This window comes from Ranitomeya imitator, chromosome 2, assembly GCF_032444005.1.
Source record: "Ranitomeya imitator isolate aRanImi1 chromosome 2, aRanImi1.pri, whole genome shotgun sequence".
NCBI lineage: Eukaryota > Metazoa > Chordata > Amphibia > Anura > Dendrobatidae > Ranitomeya > Ranitomeya imitator.
The window spans coordinates 197267739-197294548 of NC_091283.1; the positions used below are offsets into that span (position 1 = coordinate 197267739).

General features: G+C 44.2%; 1 protein-coding gene across 3 annotated transcripts in view; it reads right to left on the reverse strand.

The window, feature by feature from the left end:
- The window catches only part of DENND1A (DENN domain containing 1A), a 1020433-nt gene that overhangs the window by 802708 nt on the left and 190915 nt on the right, over window positions 1-26810 (reverse strand). For all 3 annotated transcript variants that reach the window (XM_069748456.1, XM_069748457.1, XM_069748455.1), the window contains exon 3: window positions 17850-17893. In XM_069748456.1, coding sequence (XP_069604557.1) covers window positions 17850-17893 — 44 coding nt within the window. The remainder of the gene's footprint in view (window positions 1-17849; window positions 17894-26810) is intronic.

The following is a 26810-nucleotide window of genomic DNA, read 5'->3' on the forward strand; positions in this document are numbered from 1 at the left end:
GCATTGAAAAGTCAAACAGCGCTCCTTCCCTTCCGAGCTCTCCCATCCGCCCAAACAGTGGTTTACCCCCACATATGGGGTATCAGCGTACTCAGAACAAATTGTACAACAACTTTTGGGGTCCAATTTCTTCTCTTACCCTTGGGAGAAAAAAAATTGGGGGCCGAAAGTTAATTTTTGTGAAAAAATATGATTTTTTATTTTTACGGTTCTACATTATAAACTTCTGTGAAGCACTTGGTGGGTCAAAGTGCTCACCACACATCTAGATAAGTTCCTTAAGGGGTCTACTTTCCAAAATGGTTCACTTGTGGGGGGTTTCAATGTTTAGGCACATCAGGGGCTCTCCAAACGAAACATGGCGTCCCATCTCAATTCCAGTCAATTTTGCATTGAAAAGTCAAATGGCGCTCCTTCGCTTCCGAGCTCTGCCATGCGCCCAAACAGTGGTTTACCCCCACATGTGGGGTATTGTCGTGCTCAGGACAAATTGTACAACAATGTTTGGGGTCTATTTTCTCCTGTTACCCTTGGTAAAATTAAACAAATTGGAGCTGATATAAATTTTTTGTGAAAAAAAGTTAAATGTTCATTTTTATTTAAACATTCAAAAACTTCCTGTGAAGCACCAGAAGGGTTAATAAACTTCTTGAATATGGTTTTGAGCACCTTGAGGGGTGTAGTTTTTAGAATGGTGTCACACTTGGGTATTTTCTATCATATAGACCCCTCAAAATGACTTCAAATGAGATGTGGTCCCTAAAATAAAATGGTGTTGTAAAAATGAGAAATTGCTGGTCAACTTTTAACCCTTATAACTCCCTAACAAAAAAAAATGTTGGTTCCAAAATTGTGCTGATGTAAAGTAGACATGTGGGAAATGTTACTTATTAAGTATTTTGTGTGACAGATCTCTGCGATTTAATTGCATAAAAATTCAAAGTTGGAAAATTGCGAAATTTTCATAATTTTCGCCAAATTTCCGTTTTTTTCACAAATAAACGCAGGTACTATCAAAGAATTTTTACCATTGTCATGAAGTACAATATGTCACGAAAAAACAATGTCAGAATCACTGGGATCCGTTGAACCGTTCCAGAGTTATAACCTCACAAAGGGACAGTGGTCAGAATTGTAAAAATTGGCCCGGTCATTAACGTGCAAACCACGCTTGGGGGTAAAGGGGTTAATTATTTATTTTACATACTGCGCTGCCAATACTTGGCATGGCTGTGATGGGTCCGGAAGTGCCTACACTGGAAAAGCTTGTTGATTGGCTGCTTTGCAGCCTTTCGACAAGCTTCTGCTCTGGCTGCCAATCCCGAACAGTAAAACGGGCTTCAGTGAGAAGTCTGTGTTCGGGTTAGTGCACGGATACTAGAACTTTACTGTTCGGGTTTACCCATCATTAAAAGTTGGATTTTAAAAAACTGACATTTCTTCTTACACTGACGAGCAAAAGGGTGGCAATGTTTTGAACTTTTGACTTTCAGACTCCATTATCTCACCATCCACTACAGCTTCAAACATGAGACTGACATGATTTTTATAGACAACCATCTTGACTATCTCATACATAAATTTTACTTGAAACCATTTGGCATATGATTACTTATTCAGATATTTGTCATGTCACTGCATTGTTAATGTTTTGCTCCTGGTGGTGGAAAAACATTTTTCTTCCTGTATACTACAAATTACAACCTGTATTAACATTCCCTAATAAGTTTGTTATTGGTTCAATTCCCCAGCGAAATGTCAGTGGTTCGAATCGAGGCGCAGCTATGAAGATGATTTCAGAAGAAAAAAGAAACAGCATCATCCAGCTCATCGATAGTCTCTCGGCCAAGAAAACTGTCAAACTGCATCATGTGAGTGTCATGACAGCTGAAAGAATAAGAAATGAAGTCCATCAATTTAGAAGCCAAAAGGTGGACATCCAGGAAAAATATTGGAGTGAACAAGTCGGCTCATCACAAGATCTATCGGTTCTGGCGCAACAAATACGGCAATGAAAGTGGCTACTACACTTCGTAATTCTGAAATCACAGATGTCTATGCAAGCACCGTGCGACGCACATTGCACAACTCTGGAAAGGTGGACCAAAAAAAGGTGAAGAAGACTTGGCTTTTATATCGTCATAAGAAGCATCAGCCTGAGCTTTCAAAAAATTATGAAAAGTGGACAGTAGAAGATTGGAAACGGGTGATTTGGAGCGATAAGATGAAAATCAATAGACTAGGCTCTGGCGGTTACAAATGGGTCTGGAAGACAAAAGGGAAAACTAGGCTATTGGATTGAGAAATTGAAGAAACTATCAAGTTCGGTGGAGGAAGCCTGATGATATGGTGTTGTTTCACAGTCAAAGGTGTTAGATACTTGACCAAAATTGATGGTGGTCTAAAAGCTGACTTATGTGTGAGTATTCTACAAATCGAGTTACTTTGTACACTCGAGTACTATGGGTATGAAAAGGACGACTTAGTGTTCCAGCAGAACAGCAACCCGAAGAATCAAGACTGGTGAAGAAATGTTTCAGAGACAATGAAGTAGAGGTGCTGGATTGGCCCCCACAGTCCCCTGACCTCAACCCAATTGAACATTTATGACTATAGTTGAAGAAAAAGCTGTACACATACCCAATTGAGTCTACCTATATGCAACAACTTTGGGAATGTGTAGAAGAGACCTGGGATCAGATTTCAGTCGAGACATGCTCGAATCTGATCAAGAGCATTACCAGAAGGATTCAGGCAGTGTTGAAAGCCAAAGGTAGATTTACAAAATACTAACAAAATTATAAAAATTAAATTTAGATTTATAGGAGGAAAACAGTAACAATGTAGTGACATGACAAGAATCTGCAAAACTAATCATATGCAAAATAGTTGCAAGTAAAATTTACATATGAGAGCGTCAAAATCTTTCTGGGAAAGCGTCTCGTGGACAGATGAGACCAAGATAGCACTTTTTGGTAAAACACATCATTCTACTGTTTAGCAAAAATGGAACGAGGCCTACAAAGAAAAGAACACAGAACCTAGACTCAAATATGGTTGAGGTTAAAAGATGTTTTGGGGTTGTCTTGCTGCCTCTAGCCCTGGGTGCCTTGACTGTGTGCAAGGTACCATGAAATCTGAAGATTACCAAAACATTATGAAACTTTGCCTTTTTTTTTTTCTTTTTTTGTGTTGCTCCAATACAAACAAAGGAAATAAACATGTGTATAAGAAAACGTGCAATTGTAATAATTTTCTAGAAAAAATATTTCATTTTCTGAAACATTTTCAAGGGTGCCAACACTTTCGGCCATGACTGTGTATGTAGTTAAGTATATCTGACCAAAATTGACAGCGGCAGTTAAGGTACCTTCACACATAACGATATTGTTAACGATATCGTTGCTATTTGTGATGTAGCAACGATATCGTTAATGAAATCGTTATGTGTGACAGCGACCAACGATCAGGCCCCTGCTGGGAGATCGTTGGTCGCTGAATAAAGTCCAGAACTTTATTTCGTCGCTGGACTCCCTGGAGACATCGCTGGATCGGCGTGTGTGACACCGATCCAGCGATGTCTTCACTTGTAACCAGGGTAAACATCGGGTAACTAAGCGCAGGGCCGCGCTTAGTAACCCGATGTTTACCCTGGTTACCATGCTAAAAGTAAAAAAAAAAACAAACAGTACATACTTACCTACAGCCGTCTGTCCTCCAGCGCTGTGCTCTGCACTCCTTCTGTACTGTCTGGGAGCCGGAAAGCAGAGCGGTGACGTCACCGCTCTGCTTTCCGGCTCCCAGACAGTACAGGAGGAGAGCAGAGAAGCAGAGCGCAGCGCTAGAGGACAGACGGCTGTAGGTAAGTATGTACTGTTTGTTTTTTTTTTACTTTTAGCATGGTAACCAGGGTAAACATCGGGTTACTAAGCGCGGCCCTGCGCTTAGTTACCCGATGTTTACCCTGGTTACCGGCATCGTTGGTCGCTGGAGAGCGGTCTGTGTGACAGCTCTCCAGCGACCAAACAGCGACGCTGCAGCGATTCAGATCGTTGTCGGTATCGCTGCAGCGTCGCTAAATGTGAAGGGGCCTTTAGTGACAGAACCAGGTTATGCCGGCATCTACCGTGTGTGGCACAGGCTCTGCTCCTGAGCTTGCCACACACACTCAGACCCACAGATGTTATGAAGTGCGAGTTTTTAGGCTGAGATCTCAAGGAGTGACCCTGATAAGGGTTAACAATGTAGATTAATACATGGTTCAGGGTCTCAGAAAAGCTAAGTAATTAAAGTAATTAACTAAAGATATAAAAAGAGCAGCCAAGATTAACTGCTGGGATTAACTGCAGATAAGATAGCTTGGTAAATTAGATATATTTGTAGATTAGATACTTAGTTTAGATATGTAGATTAGATACACATATTGGATAAACAGATTAGATAGATATGTAAACTAGTTAGATTAGATAATTAGATTAGATAGGCATTAGATTAACAGATTAATTATATTAGATACATAAAATTAGATAGATAACACAGAAAGATAAAATAGATTAGATAGACATATTAGATAGGTAGACAAATTAGAAAATTACGACTATATAGATAAATTATATATATAGATTGAATAGACAGATTTGATCAGCTACATTAGATAAATAGATTACATAGATGATAGACAAATACATAGACAGAGAGATAGATTAGTTGGATAGACATTAGATAGGTAGATTAGATAGGCATTTTAGACGAATGAGATAAATAGAATATAAAGATTTGATATATTAGATAGCTTTCAGTCCAGGATGTGGACCTTTCTCAAGGTTCACATTTGGGACCGAAATGTCGCACATGGGCCAATAAGCTTCGTCTGGATATTCCAATTGGTGTGCTGCCTTCATCATTTTTTAGATAGATAGATAGATAGATAGATAGATAGATAGATACTCGTACAGGTGCTTCTCACAAAATTAGAATATCATTACAAGGTTAATTTATTTCAGTTTTTCAATACAAAAAGTGAAACTCATTATATAGAGTCATTATAACCAGAATGATCTATTTCAAGTGTTTATTTCTGTTAATGTTGATGATTATGGCTTACAGCCAATGAAAACCCAAAAGTCATTATCTCAGTAAATTAGAATACTTTATAACACCAGCTTGAAAAATGATTTTAAAATCTGAAATGTTGGCCTACTGAAATGTATGTTCAGTAAATGCACTCAGTACTTGGTCGGGGCTCCTTTGGCATCAATTACTGCATCAATGCAGCATGGTATGGAGGTGATCAGCCTGTGGTACTGCTGAGGTGTTATGGAAGCCCAGGTTGCTTTGATAGCAGACTTCAGCTTGTCTGCATTATTGGGTCTGGTGTCTCTCATCTTCCTCTTGACAATACTCCATAGATTCTCTATGGGGTTATGGTCAGGCGAGTTTGCTGTCAATCAAGCACAGTGATACTGTTGTTTGTAAACCAGGTATTGGTACTTTTGGCAATGTGGACAGGTGCCAAGTCCTGCTGGAGAATGAAATTTCCATCTCCAAAAAAGCTTGTCGGCAGAGGGAAGCATGAAGTGCTCCAAAATGTCCTGGTAGACAGATGCGCTGACTTTGGTCTTGATAAAACACAGTGGACCTACGCCAGCAGATGACATAACTCTCCAAACCATCACTGATTGTGGAAACTTCACATTAGACCTCTAGCAGCTTGGATTGTGGCCTCTCCACTCTTCCTCCAGACTCTGGGACCTTGATTTCTACATGAAATGCTGAATTTACTTTCATCTGAAAACACCTTGGACCATTGAGCAACAGTCCAGTTCTTTTTCTCCTTGGCCCAGGTAAGACGCTTCTGGCGTTGTCTATTGGTCATGAGTGGCTGACACAAGGAATGTGACACTTGTAGCCCATGTCCTGGATACGTCTGTGTGTGGTGGCTCTTGAAGCAATGACTCCAGCAGCAGTCCACTCCTTGTGAATCACCCCAAAATTTTTGAATGGCCTTTTCTTAACAATCCTTTCTAGGCTGCGGTTATCCCGGTTGCTTGTGCACCATTTTCTACCACACTTTTTCCTTCCACTCAACTTTCCATTAATATGCTTGGATACAGCAAACTGTGGACAGCCAGCTTCTTTAGCAATGACCTTTTGTGGCTTCCCCTCCTTGTGGAGTGTGTCACTGACTGCCTTCTGGACACCTGTCAAGTCAGCAGTCTTCCCCATGATTGTGGAGCTACTGAAACAGACTAAAGGTACCGTCACATTAAGCGACGCTGCAGCGATCTAGACAACGATCCCGATCGCTGCAGCGTCGCTGTGTGGTCGCTGGAGAGCTGTCACCCAGACAGCTCTCCAGCGACCAACTATGCAAAGTCCTCTGGTGACCAGAGTAAACATCGGGTTACTAAGCACAGGGCTGCGCTTAGTAACCCGATGTTTACCCTGGTTACCAACGTAAACGTAAAAAAAAAAACCAGTACATACTTACATTCCGGTGTCTGTCCTCTCCGGCGCTCTGCTTCTCTGCACTAAGCGCCGGCCGGAAAGCAGAGCACAGCGGTGACGTGACCGCTGTGCTTTCCGGCCGCTGCGCTTACACAGTGCAGAGAAGCAGAGCGCCGGAGAGGACAGACACCGGAATGTAAGTATGTACTGTTTTTTTTTATTTTTTTATGAACGTTTACACTGGTAACCAGGGTAAACATCGGGTTACTAAGCGCGGCCCTGCGCTTAGTAACCCGATGTTTACCCTAGTTACCAGTGAAGACATCGCTGAATCGGCGTCACACACGCTGATTAAGCAATGTCTGCATAAGTCCAGCGACAAAATAAAGTTCTGGACTTTCTGCGCCGACCAACGATGGCACAGCAGGATCCAGATCGCTGCTGCGTGTCAAACACAACGATATCGCTAGCCAGGATGCAGCAACGTCACGTCATATAACATATGAGTTTCACTTTTTGTATTGAAGAACTGAAATAAATTAACTTTTAGATGATATTCTAATTTTGTGAGAAGCACCTGCAGATACATAAAACCATCACTGGGTTCTTATGTCTCAGTGAATATCATATCTCATATCGGCCCCAGGTAAGTAACATAAATGATAAAGTGATGCCCATATAAAAAAAATGGTAAGATTGTGCTAGCAGTCCGGGTCTAGGACGGCGTCCTCTATTTCAATCACTGGCTCGCTCATTACTGTATTACTTTTGCATCATATCCCCTTATTTACATTTCAGATTACATATTTCATGAAACGCTGAGATCAGATGGAGCTGAGAGGGCTGAAATAATGAGGAAGACATTTTAATAAATCCTCGGCCAGGCTACCTTAAAAAAAAAAAGTGTTTTTTTTTTCTTTTTCCTGCAGAGGCCGCTAAAATATATATAATTACATTATTTTATTTTTTTTGCCGCCTCGGAAGATGAGATGAGGCTGACGAAGTTTCGCTGGCCGTTTGTCTTTAGCAGACAATTAAGACAGGGAAGATCAAAATGGATTATGGTAGCACGCAGACAACTGGCCCAACAGTAACGCGTCTGAGGCTCCGTGGATTTGTATCTCTCTTTCATCACTCCTCTTTCTTCTTACTCCTTGTTCCTTCAGGAAGACGACGCTGGCTTTGTGGCTGGAGGGGAGCAGGAACGGCTGCCCATTATTATCTAGTCGCAGATGTCAATCTGTGCTCTCGCTCTCTCTTTTTTTTTTTTTTCTTCCCCTCGCTCGGTTCTGTTTCTAAAGCTCTAAAAACCACAATAATTTGTGACAGATTCTTTTACTGTAAGGTACAAAAGGATGCATGGAATAAAACAGCGACCAGCCGCAGTACACAGACGCAGCGACACTGGCCAGAAACACAAGCATTCAAACTTTGGCTTCCATCCTTTTGTGTCCATCCCTTTTTAGTTGTGGTCTCGTTTCATACCTAGGGCACCCCCTACGCCTGCTAGCGATAAAAAGAAACAACGCTGGCGAGTCAGGCTGGTTTCTGAGCATTAGAAAGCAGCGGGATCACATAATATTCCAAACTGACAGGCAGTTCAGGCAATAACTGGCTTTATGGCTCGACGTGTTACAAACGTCTCTAAAAACACTGGCGAGCCGTAGACTTCATTTACCTCTCTATCAGACATGGACTCGAGTCCGCCGGTGCCGTAAAAAGAGGTTACCGGTACAGACGCCTCTAGGGTAGAGGATTTCCGCCATAAAAACAGTCTTGAGCTTGTAAGTTACAGCAAAGTTCCAGAATTATGTCATTGGTTTTTGTTAAGCTTAGAAATATTGATTTTTTGGGGGTGTTTCGGTCTTTCTTAAAGACATGGGATGTCAACTGTCCATTTGCTTCTTGGTAGTTTTCTAACAAATCTCATTCAAAGATGATAATCAATTTTATATAAGTGGCCCCTGTAAAAAAAAAAAATAATAATAAAAAAAAAAAAATCTAATTTCTCTGCGAATAAAATCAACAGAATATCCAAACTTTTGATTACTGTTCCACCTTTCGGATTTGTAGCATATTGATATTTTTACCTCGTGGGTGAAAATTCACTTTCAATTGTCTATTACTTTTATTTTGTATAGAACTGGGGCCATTCCATTAAATGAACCCACATGCTCCGCTCCTGGACCCCCTCTGCTCCTCAGTACTGCTGACAGTGTCCCCTGACAGTCCCCTGATTTCCTCTCCCGAGGGTGGGTACCAATAAGGAGTCACTGATTTGGCCGAATGGTCATATTCCATCTCAGCAAGAAGAAACGGTCTCCAAGCTTGTTCTTTTGACTGAGACAGAACAGGACTGCTGCAGCCAATTGATGGTCGCTGATTGGCTGCAGCGGTTTCCCCCTACTGGAAGTGGAAGTCAAAAGTAAAACAAAGAAAAACGGAGGGGAGCATTGTGAAAGAATCGTGCCAATTATGTAAGCAAGTATATGATTTGGGGTTTTTTTGCGTTTGTTTGTTTTTTTTTAATTTCACCATAACTTTTAGTACCATCTTAATAGGAGTAGTAAAAATAAAAAAATTAAAAAAAAAAAGAGTGGATCTGAGTATGAACTGTTAGGTTGGAATCAGGATTGGCACATGATAAAATATCAGATCTAGCAGTTCTCTAAATGCTGAGCTCTGTATAACCCCACCCACACCACTGATTGGCAGGTTTCTGTATACACTGCATAGGCAGAAAGCTGCCAATCAGTAGCTGCTGACCATGCCATCACACCCACCCGGCTTCATCCAGCATTGCGCCATCCCCTGAGGCAGCCGTTACCCGTGGCTCCTTTATCTGGCTGTGTCCTAGTGTCTTCACTACTATAATTTTTGCATGTCAAGTTCACATTTTCATTGACACCATTTCTAAGAACTTTATATTATTTTTTTTCAGGGAGGTGTGGCTAACAAAAAAAGTAATCTGGCAATCCTATCTTTTCTTTTTTTCACCGCGTTTTATTTTTTTTAGGACTAGATATTCGATTGTAAATTTTGATACATTGGACTTCATCAGACTTCAACATGCGATATACAGTGTAAGCAGGACGACGATCTGCTATAAGGCTATGTGCCGATGTTGTGGATTCGTGTGCGGATTTTTCCGCACCATTTTTGCAAAACGGATTTACCGCGGTTTTTGTGCAGATCCCACTTGCGGTTTTACACCTGCGGATTCCTATTATGGAGCAGGTGTAAAACGCTGCGGAATCTGCACAAAGAATTGACATGCTGTGCAAAATACAACGCAGCGTTTCCCCACGGTATTTTCCGCACCATGGACACTGCAGATTTGGTTTTCCATAGGTTTACATGGTACTGATGGAAAACTGCTGCGGATCCGCAGCCAAATCCGCAACATGTGCACATAGCCTGAGAGTCTTTCGGGAGAGGCCCCAGGGTGCCATGACAATTCATTGGCACCCCGAGGGCAAGAAAGCACTATTGTGTATGGGAGAGATAGCCATAGCACAACTTCTTCCCTCTCTGCACAGTGACTTCTGCACAGGCCAAGGAGCATGCCTCGGAAATTATTCCACAAAGTTCAATGAGTCCCCTCCCAGACTACAGTTTTCAAACGTTCCAATGGCTGCTGTAAAGCTGCAATTTACAGAGAAGAGCTGCAACTTATGGCTACCATAACACATGGGTTTTGAAAATAGAATTAAAAAAAAAGTAGGAAACCAAAAATTATAAACTGATTAGAACAAGAATCTGGCTGTAGTCATATTATAATAAAATTAAAAATGCAAAAGTTCCTTAAAAAAAAATCTCCTGTGACTGATGCCTCTAGCCTGGCATACAGTTCTTTAAATTAATAGTTTAGATGGCAAATCTTTAAATTGATGAATTTATGCATATTAATGAGATCCCCTTTAAGGCTTCTTTTCTGTGCTGAACATACATTTATCAACTATGGTACTTATTTTACCATAATTTTTATCTATTTATCTGGATATCTTTGCTTCTTTTCAACTTTATAAAATACTAGCTGTACTACCCGGCTTCGCCCGGGTTAATAACTGCTGTTAGCAAAATAGAATGTGTTCACAAAAATTTATTCTGCACACAAAAACCACAAAACAAATAGATAGAAATGTAATTATAAAAAGGCAAAAACTAAGTTCATTGGCTCTTGAGGAAGCAGCTCTTGTTTTCATGTCTGCAAGCCTCGCTCCCCTCTGCTCAGAAAGTTCATTGGCCCTTGAGGAAGCAGCTCTTGTTCTCTTGTCTGCAAGCCTTGCTTCCCTCTCCTCAAAAAGTTCATTGGCTCTTGAGGAAGCAGCTGCTGTTCTCATGTGTGTCAGCCTTGTTTCTCTGTCTTCACATTTTTCATTGGCCCTTATTGCAGCTTTTCTTTTCGCATCAGCTGACATTCGTGCCATGGAATTCCTTTTCTTATGAGGCATCATTGTGGTAAAAATAGTTTGTAACTGGCAGTTTCTGTATCCTCTCACATAGAGGTAATGTGACGGACATCAGCCTTTCCACCAACACACCCTAACTGACATGCTGTTACCTCACACAAGCTATGTTATACTGAGAATGTCCTTTGTTGCCTATATTAACCAATCAGAGCTCAGATTAATTAACTGTAGCATAATAGAAGCTGAGCTGTGATTGGTTGCTATTGGCAGCCTGATAAATCCCCAGCCAGCAGGAAGCCCTCCCCCCTGGCAGTATATATTAGCTCACACATACACATAATAGACAGGTCATGTGACTGACAGCTGCCGTATTTCCTATATGGTACATTTGTTGCTCTTGTAGTTTGTCTGCTTATTAATCAGATTTTTATTTTTGAAGGATAATACCAGACTTGTGAGTGTTTTAGGGCGAGTTTCATGTGTCAAGTTGTGTGTGTTGAGTTGCATGTGGCGACATGCATGTAGCAACTTTTGTGAGATGAGTTTTGTGTGGCGACATGCGTGTAGCAACTTTTTATGTGTTGAGTTGCATGTGACAGGTTAGTGTAGCAAGTTTTGCGCATGGCGAATTTTGCACGTGGCGAGTTTTGAGTATGCAAGTTTTGTGTGAGGCAACTTCTGCATGTGTTGCAACTTTTGTGCATGTGGCAATTTTTCCACGTGTGCAAGTTTTGCGTGTGGCGAGTTTTCCATGAGGTGAATTTTACACGTGTGGCAAGTCCTGCACGTGTGGCGAGTTTTGCATGAGCCTAGTTTTTCATGTGGCGAGTTTTGCATGTGGCGAATTTTGTGTGTGGTGAATTTTGAGTGGCGACTTTTGTGTTTTGACTTATGTGGCGAGGTTGGTGTATGTGTGGTGAAATGTGTGCTGAGGGTGCTATATGTGTTCAAGCACGTGGTAGTGTGTGGCGCATTTTGTGTGTGTGTTCATATCCCCGTGTGGTGAGTATCCCATGTCGGGGCCCCACCTTAGCAACTGTACGGTATATACTCTTTGGCGCCATCATTCTCATTCTTTAAGTCCCCCTTGTTCACATCTGGCAGCTGTCAATTTGCCTCCAACACTTTTCCTTTCACTCTTTCCCCATTATGTAGATAGGGACAAAATTATTCGGTGAATTGGAACGCGCGGGGTTAAAATTTCGCCTCACAACATAGCCTATGACTCTCTCGGGGTCCAGACGTGTTACTGTGCAAAATTTTGTGGCTGTAGCTGCGACGGTGCAGATGCCAATCCCGGACATACACACACACATTCAGCTTTATATATTAGTGTTAGTCCTGCATCAAAAAGGTGAGTAACAGCTGATCAGCGGGGGTACCGGGTAACAGCTGATCAGCGGGGGTACCGGGTAACAGCTGATCAGCAGGGGTACCGGGTAACAGCTGATCAGCGGGGGTACCGGGTAACAGCTGATCAGCGGGGGTACCGGGCAACAGCTGATCAGCGGGGGGTACCGGGTAACAGCTGATCAGCGGGGGTACCGGGTAACAGCTGATCAGCGGGGGTACCGGGTAACAGCTGATAAGCAGGGGTACCGGGTAACAGCTGATCAGCAGGGGTACCGGGTAACAGCTGATCAGCAGGGGTACCGGGTAACAGCTGATCAGCGGGGGTACCGGGTAACAGCTAACCAGCGGGGGTACCGGGCAACAGCTGATCAGCAGGGGCATCGGGTAACAGCTGATCAGCAGGGCCACCGGGTAACAGCTGATCAGCAGGGATACCGGGTAACAGCTGATCAGCGGGGGGAATACCGGGTAACAGCTGATTAGCCGGGGTATCGGGTAACAGCTGACCAGGAGCGGTATCGGTTAACAGCTGACCAGGGGGGTACCGGGTAACAGCTGATTAGCTGGGGTACTGGTATCGAACCCCCGCCGATCAGACATTAATAATCGATCCATCAATGTAAAAGTAGTAGACAACCTCTTTAAGCTTGAGACTTTTTAAAAAATTGCAAACTAACTCCTGCAAGGGAAGAGGGGAAGAAACAGGGGCGAACATAACATTGATGCGTTATTGTTCTTGCATGGGGCACTTTTTATCTGTGTGTGCCCCTGACATGAAAGAAAAAAAATATTCTAGACAGAAGTGATATCTATATGCACCAAACACTGCCACTATTTATATAAAAAATGCTGCAAATAACAGCAACACATCCAGAAGCAGTTTAAAAATTCCTCTGATCAGGAGCTGCCACTTTTGCAGCAGCTGATTGGCATTGAGAGCTGATGCTTGGCGTGATAATCCCAAATCTTTCTTTCCGTTCCGTCCTCCCCTAGATTCCACTTGATGCATGGGCAGCAATATGATTATTGGCAGCTAGGTATACTGGTAACATACTGCAGAAAAAAGAGCGTTTTCCTGTTATATCTGACCAAAATATATTCATTGCGTTATTTTTTATATTACTCCGTAATCATAAATTGAAGTAATCCAGCTCATTAGAAGGCACGGGACAGATGGGATGTATGAATGGATCTGTAAAATAAATAAATAAATAAATAGAGTACCGTAATTTTGCCTGTGACTCTGGGATAATAATTTTATTTTTATAACACTTTCCCCACAAGAGAGCTTGGAAAGATGAATGCATCAAAGTGAGAATCTGAATATAATGTTCGCTCATGAAGCACTCCGTTCTGAAAGATGAGTCTGATATTAAATTATTAAATTCAGAATACATAAATGAGGGGTACATTTGCATTTGGCAATGATACCGTGACGACTTATGCAAATTACAAAAAATTAAAGTAATCTTAAAAATATTGTTTAGAAACACAATTTCAGAAAAAAGAATGGTGTTTGTCCACATTTGAGTACAATTTTGTTCTTTTAGTTTAAGGGAATGTGCTAACTGGTTTTGTTATGTAATCTGACAGCAGCACGATGTAGGGACCGAGACCCTGATTCCCGTGACGTATCACTCAGTTTGCTGGATGCAGCAGTTGTGATAAAATCATAGTTTCCTCTGCTGCAGATCTAGCAGAGCTCTGAATGCTGAGCCGTGTGTAATCCCGCCCACACCACTGTATGGCATCTTTCTTTGTACACTGTGCATAGGCAGTAAGATGCCAATCAGTGCTGGGGGCATGGCTGGATCAGGAAGCACCAGACGCCTAGTCCTGTTGTGATAATTCTCTGCTGATAAAACACTGATTGTATTGAAACAGCAAAATAAAGCGTACAAGTGAAACATTGCTGGAATCAGGTCTCTGCCATTATACTGGTCTTGGATTACATAGTAAAATCTGTGCACAGAATCATTTTAAAAGCATGTATTTGGGGCTAAAAATAATTTTTGCAATAGGGATCCATTAAACATTTTACACAGTTTGCCTTTTATAGCCTCTATGTGGCTGCTGTATTGCTGGGTGCAGAGTGAGTTAATGGAGAACCCTTCAGTCAACCTGCTATTATGGTCTGAAAAGGAGTTTGTAACACTTATCTGCCAAGTGAGCCCTGTAGCCAATCACCTGCTGGGCTCTCATTTCTTCTGCTTGTTTGAGGTTTGTCCAAAGGCGTGAACCTCAGACAAAAGGAACTACTAAGAAAGTAGCAACCCCATAACAGTTCCTGATAGGCTGCAGGGCTCAAGTAGCATAATAATGTCATGAGAGCCCTGGGAGAACTGGATCCAGTAGCGACGATACTAAACATGTGTACTTTATTATTGTTTGTTTACTTTTGTTCTTGTATATTTTTTGTTATTGTATTGTTTTTGTTTCTTTTTACTTTTTTATTCTTTATTTTTTGTTTATTTTCCTTACTCTCATTTCGGTATTTGAACACTGAATACTTATGTACTGCAGCGTATTAGGCTCCTCAGTGTTGCATCAAAAGGAGGCCTTTTAGACCCTGCTTTTGTCAGGAGCTTGCAAGCCACCATACCTGGCAGATCTGGTGGTCATTCTTTCACCTCTGGCTGTCATGCAAATAATTGGAGGGTGTCGATGGCGTGGGAAAGGAAGCCCTCTCTCTCACAACCTTCTAAATGCAGTGGTCACTGTAGATCACTGGAGCCCCACAAAGTGATGGAGGATGTTGATAGAGAGAGGGGACTTGCTTTCCCACTCTCACACAACTCTCTAAATGCCGCGGTCACTGTAGATCATTGGTACCCTGCGAAGGGATGGAGGGTGTTGAGCGAGTGGGAAAGGAAGCCATTTCTCTCGCACAACCCTCCAAATGCTGCGGTCACTGTAGATCATTAGTACCCTGCGAAGCGATGGAGGGTGTTGATACAGTGGGAAAGGAAGCCCTCACTCTCACACAACCCTCTAAATGCCGCGGTCACTGTAGATCATTGGTACCCTGCGAAGCGATGGAGGGTGTTGAGCGAGTGGGAAAGGAAGCCATTTCTCTCACACAACCCTCCAAATGCTGCGGTCACAGCAGACCATTGGTAACCCGCGAAGCGATAGAGGGTGTTGATACAGTGGGAAAGGAAGCTCTCTCTCACACAACCCTCTAAATGCCGCAGTCACTGTAGATCATTGGTACCCTGCGAAGCGACGGAGGATGTTGATACAGTGGGAAAGGAAGCCCTCTCTCTCACACAACCCTCTAAATGTCGCAGTCACTGTAGATCATTGGTACCCCGCGAAGCGACGGAGGGTGTTGATACAGTGGGAAAGGAAGCTCTCTCTCTCACACAACCCTCTAAATGCTGCGGACACTGTAGATCATTGGTTCCCTGTGAGGCGATGGAGGGTGTTGAGCGAGTGGGAAAGGAAGCCATTTCTCTCACACAACTCTCCAAATGCTGCGGTCACTGCAGACCATTGGTACCCTGCGAAGCGACGGAGGGTGTTGATACAGTGGGAAAGGAAGCCCTCTCTCTCACACAACCCTCTAAATGCCGCAGTCACTGTAGATCATTGGTACCCCGCGAAGCGACGGAGGGTGTTAATACAGTGGGAAAGGAAGCTCTCTCTCTCACACAACCCCCTAAATGCTGCGGACACTGTAGATCAGAGGTCCCCAACCGCCGGTCCGCGGACCAGGACCGGGCCGTTGAGGTTTTTCAGCCGGTCCGCGGCGCCGCTGACAGCTAGCTTCGCGGCCCTGCGCCTGGTCAGAGCACGCTCTGTGACAGCTCGCAGCTCCCGGCAGAGAACATTATGCAGGACGGGGCGGGGCGTCAGGCGGGTCTTAGTGACGCAGCCCTCCTGCGCAGCATGGTGTGTTCCTGATGGGGTGGGGCGGCAGGCTCTCCTCACTGACACGCCCAGTGGCGAATCTAGGGGGGGGCAGCCGGGGCATTTGCCCCGGGCGCAGCCAGCAGGGAGGGGCGCAGTCGGGCCGCCTCATTCAGCGGTCCGCAGTGTCTCCCCCGGCGGCGGCATTCTGCCGCCCCCGGTCAGGGAGTCAGCTGTTCTCTGTGCCGACTGTCAAGCTGGCAGCCGGCACAGAGAAGCTGCAGAGCGCCGGCTCCCAACGTGTGCAGAGGTGGAGGGGAGCCCCTGCAGGGTGGCTGCGACGGGCAGGGAGAAATCCCCGCAGCTCCGCTGCCCAGCGATCTGTCTTCCTGCTTCCTCTCACACAGACGCGCCGCTGGATGACGTCATCATTCAGCGGCCGGCTGTGTCAGAGGAAGGCAATGAGATGCTGTGGTAGAGTGCGAGGAGAGGTGAGAGGGGTGTGTGAATGTGTGTGTGAGAATGTGTGTGTGTGAATGTGTGTGTGAATGTGTGTGTGTAAGAATGTGTGTGTGTGAATGTGTGTGTGTGTGAGAATGTGAATGTGTGTGTGTGAGAGTGTGTGTGCGAATGTGTGTGTGAGAATGTGTGTGTGTGTGTGTGTGTGTGTGTGTGTGTGTGTGTGTGTGTGTGTGAGAATGTGTGTGTGTGTGTGAGAATGTGTGTGTGAATGTGTGTGTGTGTGAATGTGTGTGTGTGTGAATGTGTGTGTGAGAATGTGTGTGTGAGAATGTGTGTGTGTGTGAATGTGTGAATCACATTCTCATTATAAATGTCATAATTACATGATAAGTATGCACTAAGCTCCACCCCTCCATAACCCCACCCCCATATGACCAGAGCCCCACCCCTGCCCCACCCCCACCCCACCGGGCCATGGAAAACTGGTCTTGCTTAAAGCCGGTCCCTGGTGCAAAAAAGGTTGGGGACCTCTGCTGTAGATCATTGGTTCCCTGTGAGGCGATGGAGGGTGTTGAGCGAGTGGGAAAGGAAGCCATTTCTCTCACACAACTCTCCAAATGCTGCGGTCACTGCAGACCATTGGTACCCTGCAAAGCGATGGAGGGTGTTGATACAGTGGGAAAGGAAGCCCTCTCTCACGCAACCATCTAAATGCCGAGGTCGCTGGAGACTATTGACACCATGGGAAGTAACGGAGGGTGTTGATGGAGTGGGAAAGGAAGCCCCATCTGTCTCACAACCCTCTAAATGTTGCTGTAAAATGCGGCATTTAGAGGGTTAAAGAGCCAGGGACAGTGTTACTGCAGCAGCTCGGATGTCAATTAATTACGACCATCATGACATGCCAGTACCTAAATTTGTGGGAACACCTATCCGAGTAACAAGTACCATTATGTCTCATGTTAGGAAAGGCTTCAAAGTGTAGACTCATCCTTAAAAAGACACTAATGTAGTCTCAGAACTTTAAAGAAACTTTACCATCAGTAGAAATATTCACCATGACGTTCTCCCTCTTCTTGCTTTTCCAATACAATTTTCAACCCAGCACAAATACATGAAGACATACACAGGCATCTTCCAATAAATAACCTGTGACATCTTACTTAGAAGTAAATCGTCTCTGTTCAGGCAATCAAGATTTCACCTGTATTTATTAAAGGACAGCGGCAACATCACATTAAATAAGACTCAGACATGGAAGATGTGGTGTCACGTTAAAAGGGGGGATACAAAAAAAAAAAAATTTAATTACGCATTCCAAACCTGGTCACTGAAGTCTTCTGGGAAGATCCGCTGCAGCTCAGGATCTGTAAATAATTGACAGATAATATTAATTGGCTTTGGATTAGTGAGCAAGCAGAGAATCATACATTAATATTTGATCAGAAGATGATAGAAATCCTGGCAGGGGATCCTGCGAGGGCAGCCTGGGTCTGTGTAGAGAAAAAGCAAAGAACTCTCTCGGAGACTCTCCCTTTAGCCTCCCCCGAAAGATGAAAAAGGAGGAACAAAAATAAAGTTAGAAAAAAGAGGAAAAAAAAAGCTCGGCTGCCCCATTAAATCTAAACTGTTACCTGACACTACAACTAACCAGTTTTAAATTGACTTCCAAAAGGGAGGAAAAAAAAAAAAAAGTGTTATATTTTTAAAGAACGCTGACTGTTGTCAAATGGCCAAGCAGAAGCACTTTGTAAGAGCTAAAAGCTGCGTTTGGTCTACCGGGGGAGGACGTGGGAAAAAGCGGTGAGCTTGTTATCGGTCCTTTGATTCTAAAACGAAACACAGAGATGCGATCGGTAACCCTGTAAACATTCACTATATGTAGACTTCAGGTGTATGGATTTAGAAAGTGAAAAATGACTGACAGACGTGACAGATATTAGCCTCCAATTTACAGAAAAGAGCCACGACAATCTGCTGCTTTGATTCCATCCTGCAGAAAATGCCATCGGTATAACAAACACCATTTGTCATTACGATTCATAAGGCTCGGAAGCTTCATTACTGTCAGTAAGACACTTTAGTTTATTTTTTAATGCAGTGTGTTTTTCTATTTTTTTTCTTTAGTTTGATTTCAGCGCTGCTAAAATATGTCTTTATGCGAAAAAGCTGCAGTCTGTTGCAAAAGGGACAAAATATATACAGGCATCGAGTATAGCCCATCCTAAAAAAAGGAAAAAAGGCAAATAGCTTTAATTTACATGAGAAAATGCACAAGCGGGCGATTCGTTTGCAGCAAATGCAGTATATTTTGCTGCAAATTACAGGGAAAAATATCCATCCAACGAATTCCAAAAAAAGAAGTTACATAAAATCTGCACCGCGCAACATTTTATAAGCAGAAATAGTCCATGGAGTATGGGGCATATCGAGAAGAGATACTTATGGCACATATATGACATATAAATATTTGATAGGTGCGTATGCGGTTTCCGTAATCTCCATATAATCTAACGGGGCAGGCATGCTGTTCTTTTTTTTCTCCTCCACAGGCCATATTGGTTTGGGGACTAGAGGTGAAAGGATAATCGTACGACACTTACGGGCATGACCATTATATATTTCATACCATAAGGATTCAGATTGAAAGGGGTAAACTAATTTCATGAAACTTTTCAGAATAAGCCGCCCTGTGTATATAAGGAATAACACTATTTCTGGTCATTGCAGAGAGGAAAATAAGTACATGATACTCTGCCGATTTTGCAAGTTTTCCCACCTACAAAGAATGGAGAGGTCTGTAATTTTTATCGTAGGTGTACTTCACATGTGAAAGACAGATTCCAAAAATAAAAAAAAAGAAAATAACATTGTACGATTTTTACATAATTAAATTGCATGTTATTGCATGAAATAAGTACGGTATTTGATCACCGACCAACCAGCAAGAATTCTGCCTCTCACAGATCCGTATGTTTTTCTGTAAGAAACCTCCTGCTCTGTATTTATTACCTGGATTAATTGCACTTCAATTTGAACTCGTTACCTGTATAAAAGACACCTATCCACACACTCAATCACACTCCAACCTCTCCACCATGGCCAAGACCAAAGAGTTGTCAAAGGACACCAGGGACAAAATTGTAGACCTGCACAAGGCTGGGATGGACAAAATAATAACAGGCAAGCAGCTTGGTGAGAAGGCAACAACGGTTGGACAATTGTTAGAAAACTAGATGGTGGCCCGATTCTAACGCATCGGGTATTCTAGAATCTGTATGTAGTTTATTTACAAAGTTTTCAGAATAATGCAATTTACGCACAGGATTCGGCCGGCCGCGAGCAATTAGCGAAGTGTGGTTCAAATTGCCACATAGTATATTGCTCAGCCACGTAGTATATAGCACAGACACGTAGTATATTGCCCAGCCACGTAATATATTGCTCAGCCACGTAGTATATTGCACAGCCACATAGTATATAGCACAGAGACGTAGTATATAACACTGCCCATGCAGTATATAACCCAGGCCACGTAGTATAGAGCACAGCGATGTAGTATATTGCCCAACCACGTAGTATATAGCACAGCCCACATAGTATACAGCACAGAGATGTAGTATATAGCACAGCCCACGCAGTATCTAACACAGCCCATGTAGTACATAGCATTGTGGGCACCATATCCTTGTTAAAAAAAAGAATTAAAATAAGAAATAGTTATATACTCACCCTCCGTCGGCCCCCCGGATCCAGCCGAGGTGTTTACCGATGCCCCTCGCAACGCTCCAGTACCAACAGTGCATAGTGGTCTCGCGAGATGATGTGACTACTACGTCATCATTTCGCGAGACCGTAATGCATGGAGCGGTCACCGGAGCGTAGCAAGGAGCGGGAAAGGCACCAGAAGGTGAGTATATGATGATTTTTTATTTTTTTTATTATTTTTAACATTAGATCTTTTTACTATTGATGCTGCATACGCAGCATCAATAGTAAAAAGTTGGTCACACAGGGTTAATAGCAGCGTTAACGGAGTGCGTTACACCGCGGCATAACGCGGTCCATTAACGCGGCCATTAACCCTCTGTGAATGCTGACTGGAGGGGATTATGGCGCGGGCACTGACTGCGGGGAGTATGGAGCGGCCATTTTGCCGCCGGACCGTGCCCGTCACTGATTGGTTGTGGCCGTTTTGCCGCGACCAATCAGCGACTTGGGATTTCCGTGACAGACAGAAGGACAGACAGAAAGACAGAAGTGACCCTTAGACAATTATATAGTAGATGGAAGAAACACAAGATGACTGTCAATCATCCTTTGTCTGGGGTGCCATGCAAGATCTCACCTCATGGGGTAAGGATGATTCTGAAAAAGGTCAGGAATTTACCCACATGGGAGGACCTGGTCAATGACCTAAAGAGAGCTGGGGCCACAGTCTCAAACATTACCGTTCATAACACATTACATCGTCACAGATTAAAATCCTGCAGGGCACACAAGGTTCCCGTGCTTACGCCAGCACGTTAAGGCCTATTTGAAGTTTGTCAATGACCATCAGGATGATCCAAAGGAGGCATGGGAGAAGGTCATGTGGTCAGATGAGACCAAAATATAACTTTTTGGTGTCAACTCCACTCCCTGTGTTTGGAGGAAGAAGGACAAGTACAACCCCAAAACACCATCCAAACCATGAAGCATGGTGGGGGAAACATCATACTTTGGGGGTGTTTCCTGCAAAGGGGACAGGATAACTGCTCGGTATTGAAGAAAGGATGAATAGGGTAATATATCGCAAGATTTTGGCCAACAATCTCCTTCCCTCAGAAAAAGCATTGATGATGGTTTGTGGCTCGGTCTTCCAGCAGGTTAATGGCCTGAAACAGCCAGGGCAACTAGGGAGTGGCTCCATAGGTAGCATTTCAAGGTCCAGGAGTGGCCTAGTCAGACTCCAGACCTGAACCCAAAAGAAAATCTTTGGAGGGAGCTGAAGTGCAATGTTGCCCAGCGACAGCCCCGAAACCTGAAAGATCTGGAGAAGATCTGTATGGAGGAGTGGGCCAAAATCCCTGCTGCAGTGTGTGCAAACTTCATCAAGAACTACAGGAAACGTCTGACCAATTGCAAACAAAGGTTTCTGTACCAAATATTAAGTTCTGTTTTTCTATTGCATCAAATAATTATTTCATGCAATAAAATGCAAATTATTCATGTAAAAATCATATGTGATTATCTGGCTTAATTTTAGATTCTGGTCTCTCACAGTTGAAGAGTACCTACTATAAAATTTACAGACCTCACCATTATTTGTAGGAGAGAAAATTTACAAAATTGTCAGTGTATCAAATTCTTATTTTCCTTATATAAACTTGTTTCCTACATTTTAACAGGTTTTTTTTTTTTTTACTCTTAAAGGGAGGGTGCCGTGATTTTAGTTTTTGTATTAATAATTATTGATTATATAATCAATTATTTTTAATACAAAAGTAAATGTAGTACTTTAATATTTTTTTATTTATTCATTTTTACTTTTGCCACTGGAGGCCGCCATTTTCATTAGTGTGGGTGTAAGTGTCAGGACACGACACTTGCACACCTCACTTACGGCAGCCATGGGCATAGGAGCCAACAGTCGGGCTCGGACCGCTTCTCCTGCCTCTCAGCTGTGACTTGGACACGCCCCCTGGGCTGCTACGTCACAGATGTGAGAGATCGCGGCCATTTTGTTTTTTATTTTCCTCTGTCATGGCACACACAGCTCAGTGTGTGCGATCATAGCAGGAGCTGCCAGGGAGAAGCTGCTGCTGGGAAGAGAGGTTCGAGGTGAGTATCTGCAGCCAGGAGCTGTGATTGCAGCCTGTACTTAGTATTACAGTACAGGCTGCAATCACTGCTCACTGCCGTTCAGAGCAGAGCAGGGAGATCGTCACACTGCTCTGCCCTGAACATGACTCAGCACTTCCTGGGAGAGGACTGAAGGTAAGTACAGAGTTTTTATTTTCTTATGCATCTACCACTGCTACCTGTCCCCTATATACCACTGCTACTAGCCCCTATATACCACTGCTACCTGCCCCTATATACCACTGCTACTAGCCCCTATATACCACTGCTACCTGCCACTATATACCACTGCTACCTGCCACTATATACCACTGCTACCTGCCCCTATATACCACTGCTACCAGCCCCTATATACCACTGCTACTAGCCCCTATATACCACTGCTACTAGCCCCTATATACCACTGCTACCTGCCCCTATATACCACTGCTACTAGCCCCTATATACCACTGCTACTAGCCCCTATATACCACTGCTACCTGCCACTATATACCACTACCAGCCACTATATACCACTGCTACCTGCCCCTATATACCACTGCTACCAGCCCCTATATACCACTGCTACTAGCCCCTATATACCACTGCTACCTGCCCCTATATACCACTGCTACCTGCTCCTATATACCACTGCTACCTGCCCCTATATACCACTACCAGCCCCTATATACCACTGCTACCAGCCACTATGTACCACTGCTACCAGCCCCTATATACCACTGCTACTAGCCCCTATATACCACTGCTACCTGCCACTATATACCACTACCAGCCACTATATACCACTGCTACCTGCCCCTATATACCACTGCTACCAGCCCCTATATACCACTGCTACTAGCCCCTATATACCACTGCTACCTGCCCCTATATACCACTGCTACCTGCTCCTATATACCACTGCTACCTGCCCCTATATACCACTACCAGCCCCTATATACCACTGCTACCAGCCACTATGTACCACTGCTACCAGCCCCTATATACCACTGCTACTAGCCCCTATATACCACTGTTACTAGCCCCTATATACCACTGCTACCTGCTCCTATATACCACTGCTACTAGCCCCTATATACCACCGCTACTAGCCCCTATATACCACCGCTACCAGCCCCTATATACCACCGCTACCTGCCCCTATATACCACTACCAGCCACTATATACCACTGCTACCTGCCCCTATATACCACTGCTACCAGCCCCTATATACCACTGCTACTAGCCCCTATATACCACTGCTACCTGCCCCTATATACCACTGCTACTAGCCCCTATATACCACTGCTACTAGCCCCTATATACCACTGCTACCTGGCACTATATACCACTACCAGCCACTATATACCACTGCTACCTGCCCCTATATACCACTGCTACCAGCCCCTATATACCACTGCTACTAGCCCCTATATACCACTGCTACCTGCCCCTATATACCACTGCTACCTGCTCCTATATACCACTGCTACCTGCCCCTATATACCACTACCAGCCCCTATATACCACTGCTACCAGCCACTATGTACCACTGCTACCAGCCCCTATATACCACTGCTACTAGCCCCTATATACCACTGCTACCTGCCCCTATATACCACTGCTACCAGCCCCTATATACCACTGCTACTAGCCCCTATATACCACTGCTACCTGCCCCTATATACCACTGCTACCTGCTCCTATATACCACTGCTACCTGCCCCTATATACCACTACCAGCCCCTATATACCACTGCTACCAGCCACTATGTACCACTGCTACCAGCCCCTATATACCACTGCTACTAGCCCCTATATACCACTGTTACTAGCCCCTATATACCACTGCTACCTGCTCCTATATACCACTGCTACTAGCCCCTATATACCACCGCTACTAGCCCCTATATACCACCGCTACCAGCCCCTATATACCACCGCTACCTGCCCCTATATACCACCGCTACCTGCCCCTATATACCACCGCTACCTGCCCCTATATACCACCGCTACTAGCCCCTATATACCACCGCTACTAGCCCCTATATACCACCGCTACTAGCCCCTATATACCACCGCTACCTGCTCCTATATACCACTGCTACTAGCCCCTATATACCACTGCTACCTGCTCCTATATACCACCGCTACTAGCCCCTATATACCACCGCTACCTGCCCCTATATACCACCGCTACCTGCCCCTGTATACCACCGCTACCTGCCTCTGTATACCACCGCTACCTGCCTCTGTATACCACCGCTACCTGCCTCTGTATACCATCTACCACTGCTGCCTGCCTCTGTATACCATCTACCACTGCTGCCTGTCTCTATATACCATCTACCACTGCTGCCTGCCTCTATATACCATCTACGACTGCTGCCTGCCTCTATATACCACCTACCACTGCTGCCTGCCTCTATATACCATCTACCACTGCTGCCTGCCTCTATATACCATCTACGACTGCTGCCTGCCTCTATATACCATCTACCACTGCTGCCTGCCTCTGTATACCATCTACCACTGCTGCCTGTCTCTATATACCATCTACCACTGCTGCCTGCCTCTATATACCATCTACGACTGCTGCCTGCCTCTATATACCACCTACCACTGCTGCCTGCCTCTATATACCATCTACCACTGCTGCCTGCCTCTATATACCATCTACGACTGCTGCCTGCCTCTATATACCATCTACCACTGCTGCCTGCCTCTATATACCATCTACCACTGCTGCCTGCCTCTATATACCATCTACCACTGCTGCCTGCCTCTATATACCATCTACCACTGCTGCCTGCCTCTATATACCATCTACCACTGCTGCCTGCCTCTATATACCATCTACCACTGCTGCCTGCCTCTATATACCATCTACCACTGCTACCTCTGTCCTGTGTAGCTAATCTAGTCTTGTGTAGCTAATCCTGTCCTGTGTACAGTATCACACAAGATAGGATTAGATACACGGCGCAGCACAGTATCACACAGGACAGGATTAGATACACGGCTCAGCAGTCAGTATCTAATCCTCTCCTATGCACTCCTCTCCCCCCTGCGTGTCTTTGCCCATTGTGGTTTATTATTTTTGTTGTGGAAGAGGAGGGAGTCGAGGATTATGCGTTCGGTATGGTATAAAAAAGATTAATAAAGGACTTTATTCTGGCCGAGTCTTTATTTACAATACATGTGAGATCTATGTGGCGGCATTATGGGTGATCTATATGGCGGTATTATGTGAGAAGCATATGGTGGTATGTGAGAACACTGGCGGTATTATGTGTGATCTATATGGTGGTATGTGAGAACACTGGCGGTATTATGTGTGATCTATATGGCGGTATGTGAGAACACTGGCGGTATGTGTGATCTATATGGCGGTATGTGAGAACACTGGCGGTATTATGTGTGATCTATATGGTGGTATTATGTGAGAACTGTATGACAGTATTGTGTGATCTATTTGATAGTATTGTGTGTGATCTATATGGCGGTATTATGCGAGAACACTATGGCAGTATTATCTTCAGAAAGCGGACCCATTCTATGGTGGTTTTGGCTGAGCACCTGCACGCGGGTCTGGGGTAATAGAGGGGGCAGCATGACCTCCAGTTAGGTGCAGTCAGGGGAGGGCTGGTGAGGAAGCTGAAGAGAGGGGTCTCATTTTTATCGTTACTATATGGCTACATTTCCTTCCCAGCGTCACCCCGGACTGCGCCTGTCGCCTCGCTTTCACACATCGCCAGGACAGGATGGGGAAGACAGGATCTGAGGAGGGGAATGGGGTCTGCATGCAAAGTCTGGATCAGACCAGGCCATCAATCCGCAGAAATGTTTCCTGGATTTCTGTGGAGCAGACGGTCCATCCATGTGTATAAAAGACAGCGCTCTATGTACAATCCCTGGCTGCTCCGTGCACCAAACAGGGGGCCCCTATAGACCAGCACACTGCTCTCCTGAAATACTCTGTGCTGCTGTCACCCTGCTCCCTCCACCACATATCTCCCAGAATCCTTGCTGCCTGCCATCCTTGGTGACTGTCTACTTGTCAGTATAAGGCTGCCTTCACACTATCATTATTTGGTCAGTATTTTACCTCAGTATTTGTAGCCAAAACCAGGAGTGAGTGATAAATGCAGAAGTGGTGACGTGTTTCTATTATACTTTTCCTCTATTTGTTCCTCTCCTGGTTTTGGCTTACAAATACTGAGGTAAAATACTGACCAAATACTGATAGTGTGACGGCAGCCATACTCTGCAGTCACCAACAAAATGGCTGCTCACTGGGTTCCTGAATATCATCCTCTCTAATCCCTTAGCAAACACCCATAAGGGGAGGAGAGGAGACATCACACACGTCAGCAGACTCCGCCCATAATTACAGCAGTGCAGTAATGTGAGTTAGTTGTACACTAGGTTTTTCTGAAATTTCAGCAGCTGCTCCCCCT